The sequence below is a fragment of the Piliocolobus tephrosceles genome, chromosome 21 (genome assembly GCF_002776525.5).
Source record: "Piliocolobus tephrosceles isolate RC106 chromosome 21, ASM277652v3, whole genome shotgun sequence".
Taxonomy (NCBI): domain Eukaryota; kingdom Metazoa; phylum Chordata; class Mammalia; order Primates; family Cercopithecidae; genus Piliocolobus; species Piliocolobus tephrosceles.
The window spans coordinates 46,994,722-47,003,404 of record NC_045454.1 but is presented as its reverse complement, the minus strand read 5'-3'; the positions used below and the strand labels follow the sequence as shown (position 1 = coordinate 47,003,404).

Genomic DNA, 8,683 nt, shown 5'->3' with positions numbered 1-8,683 from the left:
GGGCGCAGTACAATAGCTTGGGAACCACGGAATGCGGGTACAAGCTGTAACACAGGCGACTGGGGCATGCCAGCATGGCCAAGCGAGGCCCAGGCTAGGAGTCGCCGGCTGGAGGTCCCCGGCTTGCAAAGTGACTGAGAAGAAAAATCCTCCCTCTCTACTGACAGCAAACTCATTTCCAGGACCAGGTGAGATGGGAAGACGCGTGGCTGTCAGCTGCTTCGGTTGTCACCTTGTCCTTTTCAGATTTAATTAAAACTGGCTGCTCAGCCCTCAGCCCACACGGGAAGAACCCAGGTTGCCGCTGGCCCATATGGCACCGGATGGATGGGGCCAAGGGTGGGCTGAACGTGCTCTGGGCTGGTGCCACGGAGACCCTGAGCCCAGCATCCCCCCAGCCAGGGTTGGGGACCCTCAGGGCTCACGTTGCTCCTGGTTACCTTGGCTTTTTTTTTTTTTTTTTTTTTTTTTTTTTTTTGAGACGGAGTCTCGCTCTGTTGCCCGGGCTGGAGTGCAGTGGCCGGATCTCAGCTCACTGCAAGCTCCGCCTCCCGGGTTTACGCCATTCTCCTGCCTCAGCCTCCCGAGTAGCTGGGACTACAGGCGCCTGCCACCTCGCCCGGCTAGTTTTTTGTATTTTTTAGTAGAGACGGGGTTTCACCGTGTTAGCCAGGATGGTCTCAATCTCCTGACCTTGTGATCCGCCCGTCTCGGCCTCCCAAAGTGCTGGGATTACAGGCTTGAGCCACCGCGCCCGGCCTTTTTTTTTTTTTTTTAAGAGACAGGGTCTCACTATTTCACCCAGGCTGGAGTGTGGTGGTAGAGTCATGGCTCACCGCAGCCTCAATGTCCCAGCGATCCTCCTTGCCTCAGCCGGGGCTACAGGCACGTGCCACCGCACCCAGCTAATCACCTCCACTTCTGCTGCACCCACCAGCCCTTGGGATGCCCAGTTAGCACTCACTCCAGGCCAGGGCCGGGCAAGGTGCACTCAAGGCGGGAGCGGGACCATGGGCAGCTGTGGTGACAGGTGAAAGGAAGTGTGATGACAGCCACTCAGTGTCCCCCACGCCCCAGCCCCAGCTGGCCTCCACCTATGGACTCCCCGGCTTTCTCTTCTAGCCCTGCCCATCCCACATCGCGACAGGCTAGCTTTCCCTGGACTCCGTTCCTAGCCCATCCTGCTTCCAGCTATCAAGTGACCCCAGCCATCAATGGCAACGCGCCACACCCCAGCCTTGCCTTGCTCTCTGGTCTTGGTTGTGGGTGTGGTCGGGTGTTTTCCCAGCCCCTTCCCACCTTCCCAAAGTCACCGCCAGACCTCTGCTCTCTGGAGCTCCGCTTCCATGGCCCCCCAACTCCCCTGACCCCCGGCACGTTCTTGCACACAGGTGCCAGTGGACGTGCGAGGGCGGACTCGTGGGATAAAGCCCCCATGAATGACCCCAGGGAAGAACTAAGTCACATTTTCGGAGCTGCAGGACCCAGCCGCCTGGATGGAGGGGAGCGGCCCAGAAGGCAGCTGCTCACTGGCCTTGTCCAGTCCTTCCCCTTTAACAGTGCTGGTAACAGGTGTGAGGCTGCAGAGGCCTCCTGGAGCGGGCAGACGCCCCCTGGCCCAGCCATGGCATCACAGCACTGAGGGCAAACCCCTCCCGTCCTCACAGGCTGGGGCTGTGCGCCTGGATGCGAGGCGACTGGAAATCCTGCCTCCCCAGTGAGGGTTTGTGAACAGCCTGGGCTCCAGACAGGCTGGGCAGACAGAAATGTCCCTGCAAGTTTCTTCATCTGTAAAATGGGCCTGAAGCCTGCTCCTTCCTGGGGCTTCAGGAAGGGCCTGGTGGACGGTGGCAGGAGGCAGTGGGTGCGTGGGTGCTGCTGGCCAGGACGGTGAGCACCGGCTTCCTCCTGCAGCACCGAGGGTCAGGGATGCTCCCCTGCCCTGCTCATCCCTCCCTCACCCTAGACCTGCCCTGACCACTGCTAAGGCCCAGTGAGGACAGGGGTACAGCGGATGTGGGGGACCTGCCCCGGGACCACGCTCCTCGGGGGAAGGCGGTGGGTAGGCCCCGTGGGCTCCCCTTCTACCAGATTAGGCCGCTGATCCCAGCCACACCCCTCCTACGCCCTGCTCAGGCCAGGGGCTTCTCCTCTCTGAGTGGGACAGCGGGGGAGATGCCCTGGCCTCTGGTCTCTGCTCCTCTCCTCTGTAACAGCTGTCCCCTCCTGAACTCAGTCCCCTACACCAAGCAACATAAAGCCCTGAACTCGTGGGAACGGGGACCCTGTTCCACCTCGGTGAGCATCACCTGTCTGCTCCCTGCTCTCAGGGAAGCATCCTACGGAGGCCTCCGGCCCCACCCAAGCCCCCCACCGCCACACCCCCATCTGCCTGGAGCCACCAGGCCTCTTGCCATCACCAACCCTGTGGACCGCCCTCTGTGGCTGGATGCTGGGAGCCTCTCAGGGAGCCCCTCGACAGGCCCGGCCTCCCAGGGCTCATGCCTGATGCAGGGGGACCTGTGCAGGCTGCCAGGTAGCTCGGCCAGCGTGTGGCAGGGGTGTCAGGGACGGCGTCCCAGGGGAGAGGGGATGTCTGGGAGACCCTCTGAATGGCAACAAACACCTGGATTTCCTTCAACGGCCAGGAATCCCTATAGGATTGTCAAGGAGAGGGTGGAATGAGGGTGGAGTCCAGCCAACGAAGGGCCGGGACAGGACTGCGGATAGGAGCTGAGGGCGGGAACCAGCGGCCCCAGGGGCTCCTGCCCTGTGTCCTACAGGGAAGCAGACCCCACTTCTGTCCACTCTGGCTCTTCCACTGTCCTACCCTGGTCTCAGCCCTCCAAAACCAAGACCCCCCAAAACCCAGGCTTGGCCAAAGCACTTTCCCGGCCCCAGAGCACGGCCTGTGGAGCACCGGGAGCAACCGCTCTGACCTCTGACTCCCCGCACCAGAGCAGACGGCAAAGAGGAGAGCTATGGCCTGTGGTCAAGGTCAAGCCCTGACAAGCCATCGGGAGCCAGAAGCCCAGGCTTTGGTGCTCTGGGCACCACCAGGCCGACCCTGTGCCCCTTGGGGCCAGCACACGGGTCAGGGAACACTTCTGAAGTCCTTTATTGGGCCGGCAAGGCCGGGAGCTGCCCTCGGAGTGGGGTCCCAGTCTGGAGTCTTCAGGTCAGTGGCAGCCCTGCCCATTCTGGCCGGGGCAGGCGGCCCCTGCTGACTCGCTACTTGATGCGTGCCTTCACATACTCCCAGCCCTCCTTGGAGTACTCGCGGGCCTTGGAGGGGGCCACCGACAGAGCTGACATCACCGTCATGATGCCTGTGGGAAAGGGACGGCCACTGGTGATGCTCCCCTCCCAGCCTCACCCAGCCTCCAACCCCTGGGAAACTCTTAAGAGTTTTTTTTTTGGGTGGTGGGCACGGGGACGGGGGACGGAGTCTCACTCTGTCTCCCAGGCTGGAGTGCAGTAGTGCGATCTCGGCTCACTGCAACCTTCGCTTCCCGGGTTCAAGCGATTCTCCTGCCTCAGCCTCCCAAGTAGCTGGGACTACAAGCGCACCATCATACCGGGCTAATTTTTTTTTTTTTTTTGGAGATGGAGTCTCACTCTGTCACCCAGGCTGGAGTGCAGTAGTGCAACCTCGGCTCACTGCAACCTCCGCCTTCTGGGTTCAAGCAATTCTCCTGCCTCAGCCTCCCAAGTAGCAGCTGGGATTACAGGTGCACACCACCAAGCCCAGCTAATTTTTGTATTTTCAGTAGAGATGGGGTTTCACCATGTTGCCCTGGCTGGTCTTGAACTCCTGACTTCAGATGATCCACCCACCTCAGCCTCCCAAAGTGCTGGGATTGCAGGTGTGAGCCACTGCACCCAGCCTAATTTTTGTATTTTTAGTAGAGATGGGGTTTCACTATGTTGGGCAGGCTGGTCTTGAACTTCTGACCTTGTGATCTGCCCGCCTCAGCCTCCCAAAGTGCTAGGATTACAGGCATGAGTCACCGCACCCGGCTTTGTTTTATTTTTTAGAGACAGGGTTTCCCTCCGTTGCCCACGCTGGAGTATGGTGGTGTGATCATAGCTCACTGCAGCCTTGAACTCCAGGGCTCAAGTCATCCTCCTACCTAAAACTCCCGAGTAACTGAGATTACAGGCACACGCCACCATGCCCAGCTAATTAAAAAAGATTTTTTTTTTTTTTTTTTGTAGAGAGAGGGTCTCATTATATTGCCTAGGCTGTTCTCAAACTCCTGGCTTCAAGCAATCCTTCTGCTTGGATTCCAAAAGTGCTGGTAGCCATGAGCCGCCACACCCAGTAAGCAAAATTTTTTTAGAACAACTTCCAGTAGAAACTGAGGCAGCGGTGGGGCAGGGCTTTGCCTTGTCCAAGCTCATAGAACAAGCTCCGCTGTGGGCGGGCCCAGGCCCCCTGCCTCTCATTCTACCAGGTGTTGCACAACCCAGCCCTCAAAGGCTCCCCCCAATCCCCTTCCCTAGAATCTCCACTCTTTTCCTTTGTATTTATTTATTTATTTATTTTTGAGACAGAGTCTCGCTCTACCACCGAGGCTGGAGTGCAGTGGCGCCACCTCTGCTCACTGCAACCTCCACCTCCTGGGTTCAAGCGATTCTCCTGCCTCAGCCTCCCGAGTAGTTGGGACTACAGGCATGCGCCACCACACCCAGCTAATTTTTGTATTTTTAGTAGAGACGGGGTTTCACCATGTTGGCCAGGATGGTCTCGAACTCCTGACTTCAGACGATCCACCCACCTCGGCCTCCCAAAGTGCTGGGATTACAGGCGTGAGCCACCGTGCTCGGCCTCCTTTCCCTTTTAGATCCCTAAGAGACACATGTTGGGCAGGAAGGGGGATGGACAGAAAGGAATGGCCAGGACGTGGGGAGAGGGGCTAGACTGGGGTGTCTGCAGCAACCTCCCAAGTAAAGAAACTGGGTGCCTTACCTGCATTCCAGGAGTCACGGATGGGAAAGTAAATCTTTGGAGGGGCTGGGAGCTGGGAAAAGAGATGAGCAGAAAGAAGTGGTGAAAAGGCTCAGCAGCCCATCCCCAGAAGCGGAGGGAGGAGGACAGGCCTGAGAATCAGGCCAGCATAAATATGGAGAACAACATCATGCAGGGCTGGAGGGACCCCCCAAGAGCTCACCACCCGCCAAGCCCTGGCCTCGCTCCCAGCCCGGAGTACCTGGGGTATCTGCAGGCCCGTCTGCTGACACACGTACTGGCTGAACTGGTACATGGCGGGCGGGACCACCTCTCCAGCCTTCTGTAGGGCTGCCTGGCTCTTGTCGCTGGGCCCCAGCAGCTCCTGGTCGTACACCAGGTAGACGGCGCCCCCAGCCACACTTCCCTTGATGAGGAACCTGCGGGCAGGGACGGGAGGTGCAGAAGCTCAGCGGACACTGACCGCCACCCTCAGGAGCTAAAGGCCCACGGAGACAGACCCTCCTGGGGGCTCACCGTCCACAGGTGACACTCTGTAGTGTAGCACCGTCGACCCAGACTCCCATTATATACAGCACTCGATTTACAATGTGCAAGGCAGGGCGGCTGGACGCCACTTTAACGGATACACTGAAACCCAGAGGGGGAGAGTGGGTCACTCAAGGTCCCACAGTGAGCGGGGGCAGTGAAGACGTAAGATCCGTAACATTCTAGAAGCTTTCCAGCCCTAGAGAAACCAAGTGTTCCGGGGCGCCTCCTGCCCGCTGTCACTCCGAGCACGCATTCACCTCGCATCCACGCCAGCGGCAGGATTCAACGGCATTCCCACTTCACAGAGAAGACAACTGAGGCTCGGAGGCGGGGGCTGACACCGCGAATGGAACGCCAAGGGCTCGCTGGGAGGCAGGAGGGAGGGGACTGGCGACCTCGGGAAGCCCCACCCCGCTGGAGCCTCAGTTTCCCTATCTGGCCCATAGGCGGGGGACGAAGGGGAGGTGACCCTACGGAAAGCGAAGAGCAGATCGGGACCAGACTGGAGACAGGGGTGCCCACAAAAAGGGACTTTTTCGGGGACTCGGGTCCCCTCCGGCTCCCCCACGCACCTCATCAGCGACCACACCCTGGCCACCATGGTCGCTGGGATCCACGCGCAAGGACACTCGACTCGCCCGCCGCTTCCTGTCGCGGCCCTGCAGAGGCCTCTGGGAGGTGTAGTCTTTCTTGCCCGACGCAAGGTCCTCTGGGAGTCGTAGTCTCTTACGGCTCTGAGACTTCAAAGAAAGGCTGCGGTCCCGCAGCTAGGGGCCGCTGGGAAACGGACGCTTTAAGGCCCGGGCCGCCGCAAGGCTGTCTGGGAAATGCAGTCAGCACGGCGCTATTTGTACCTGCCCGCGGAGCCTCCTGGGAAATGTAGTTCGGCCCGGCCCAGTCCTCCCAGCGTGAGGGGAAAGAGACGTTAGGTGCCCGGCTGAAGCTTGAAGGTGACCCGAGAAGAAGTCGGAACCCGAGAGATCCACCCGCGCCCGCGCGGGGAACCAAGGGCCCTGACCTAGGAAGAGTGTGCCTAGAAGGCAGTTGTCACAGCAACGCGAGGGCGGGATTGTTCGAGAGCGGCGGCCCCCTCACGTGATCGATTCGGAGGCGGGGCGTCCGCCCAGGGGGCTGGGCCGGGCCCCTGCTGGGAAGTGGACACCAGGCGGGGACTGTTGCCCGGCGACGCTCCGGCGCTGGGTCCCCGCGGCCTGGCTCCTCCCCGGGAGAAGGTGGGCTTCGAGTCACGTGACCCGGGCGCTACGGGAGGGGGCGCGGTCGGGTACCCGGCAGGAGGCGGCCGAGAAGAGAGGACCGTGGGGGCGTTCGCGTGGCTCCCAGGCCGGGACCCCAGCCCCGCTGGACAGTGGGGGAAACTGAGGCCTGAGTGGGTGAGTGCACGGTTTAGGGGTGCGCAACGGGTCACAGGCCCGCTTTGTTCAGAGGGGAAGCTAAGGACCGCCGAGGTCAAGAAAGGGCCGGTGAGTTCTGCAGGGATTTGGTTCCCCCCCATTTATCCCGCATTTCGGCCGGGCTGCTGTAACCGTTCATCTGCCCATCCATCTGTCCATACGTCCATCCTTCCATCCATCCATCTGTCCATCCACCCATCCATCCTTCCATCTATCCATCCACACTTCCGCTCATCCATCTGAATCCCCATCCATCCACCCATCCGTTCATCCATCTGTCAGCCCATCCACCCACCCATCCATTCATCCATCTGCTCCCGCCATCCTTCCATCCATCCATCTGTCCATCCATCCATCTATTTATTTGGCCATCCACTCATCCATCCGTCCATACATCCATAAATACATCCATGCATCTGTCCGTCCATACGCCCATCCTTCCATCCATTTATATGTTCCCCCCTTTAATCCATTCATCCATCCATCCACTCATCTATTTATCCACCCATGCGTCTGTCCGTCCATCATCCATCCATCCACCCATCCATCTATTCATCTGGTCATCCACCCACCCATCCATCCTTGTATCTGTGCATCCATACATGCATCCGTCCATCCATCCATCCACCCATCCGTCCACCCGTCTGTCCCTCTGGTCCCACTTCCCCCTGCCGGGCTGCTGCAGTCAGTATGGAGCTGGGGGTGGAGAGAGGGATGAGCAGAGGGGCTTCATGGGCTGTCCCTGGAAGGGGAAAAGGTGGAAGCTCGTTGCTTGCTGTGGGCATGCCTGGTGTGTTTGGGGAAGGCGAGGAGTTCAGTCTTTTGAGAACTGAACGATTCATCGATGGGGCCGTGGGAGAGGAGGATAGACAGGTAGTCAGGGTCTATACCTGCAGGGCCTCGTGGGGTGCAGTGAGGAGCCTGGTTTCCACCAGTTGCAGTGGGGACCCCTGAGAGGGTTTGGAGCAGGCAGGGCCGTGGCCATGTTGCTTTGACACAGATGCCTTTGGCTGCGTGGACAGGAGAGGCAGGGAGGGAATGAGTGTGGACATGGGGAAGCCAGTGTGGAGGTGGGGGAGACCAAGTGGGAGATGGAAGGGAGGCCAGAGGAAAAATGGGGGTGGTCAGGCCAGGAGTAGGGTCTAGGAGGGAGGTGACAATCTGGGAGCCCTGGAGAGAGAGAGGAAGGGACAGTTGGGGAGAGGCTGGAGAGGGAGAATTGATAAGATCTGAAAACCATGAGCTCATGGGGGTGAAAGGATAGAAGGAAGTGAGGACAATGCCTGGGTCTCCCATTTAGGGACAGGGGACAGTGGGGCTATTTCGGTGATGGTAAGCTGGGAAGAGAAGCAGGTGTGGGGTGACATGCTGAGCCTGGATTGGGTCCTGCTGGCTCTGAGGGGCCTGGAGGTTGTCAAGAGGAGACACCCAGAGGACAGCAGAGGCAAAGAACCTAGGGCTGGACCTACAGTTGGGAGATGTCGGGACTCCTCAATGATCCCCTCCATCTGGTTTGTCTCATCTTCCTGGTTCTGGAAGTCCTCTTCCCCTTGTCCCACTGACTTTTTTTTTTTTTTGAGACGGAGTCTTGCTCTGTCGCCCGGGCTGGAGTGCAGTGGCCGGATCTCAGGTCACTGCAAGCTCCGCCTCCCGGGTTCACGCCATTCGCCTGCCTCAGCCTCCGGAGTAGCTGGGACTACAGGCGCCCGCCACCTCACCTGGCTAGTTTTTTTTGTATTTTTTAGTAGAGATGCGGTTTCACCATGTT

The 8,683-nt window shown here is 59.4% G+C and overlaps 2 protein-coding genes across 12 annotated transcripts in view; one reads left to right on the top strand and one right to left on the bottom strand.

Annotated features, from left to right (window-relative positions):
• Window positions 1–3,101: 3,101 nt before the first annotated feature.
• MICOS13 (mitochondrial contact site and cristae organizing system subunit 13) lies at window positions 3,102–6,517 on the bottom strand. Its single transcript, XM_023185627.1, has 4 exons — window positions 6,076–6,517; window positions 5,214–5,391; window positions 4,973–5,024; window positions 3,102–3,329 (listed from the first exon to the last, which is right to left on the bottom strand). Exons 1-4 carry the CDS (start codon window positions 6,102–6,104, stop codon window positions 3,232–3,234), a joined length of 357 nt encoding a protein of 118 aa, XP_023041395.1. The 5' UTR covers window positions 6,105–6,517; the 3' UTR covers window positions 3,102–3,231.
• Window positions 6,518–6,629: 112 nt separating this feature from the next.
• The window catches only part of HSD11B1L (hydroxysteroid 11-beta dehydrogenase 1 like), a 10,196-nt gene continuing 8,142 nt past the window's right edge, over window positions 6,630–8,683 (top strand). For 4 of the 11 annotated variants that reach the window (XM_023185620.1, XM_023185623.1, XM_026455527.1 and 1 more), the window contains exon 1: window positions 6,759–6,894. The gene's annotated coding sequence lies outside the window, so the exon portion shown is untranslated. Of the gene's footprint in view, window positions 6,895–8,683 lie in introns of all 11 variants that reach the window. The other 7 variants (XM_023185619.2, XM_023185622.2, XM_023185616.2 and 4 more) reach the window with 5 other exon arrangements.

Coding starts and splice junctions, on each gene's coding strand:
- MICOS13 (XM_023185627.1), bottom strand. CDS start 6,104: ATGGTGGCCAGGGTGTGGTCGCTGATGAG. Junction 5,025..5,213: donor CGGGCCTGCAGATACCCCAG/GTACTCCGGGCT, acceptor CTCTTTTCCCAG/CTCCCAGCCCCTCCAAAGAT. Junction 3,330..4,972: donor CCGTGACTCCTGGAATGCAG/GTAAGGCACCCA, acceptor CCTTTCCCACAG/GCATCATGACGGTGATGTCA.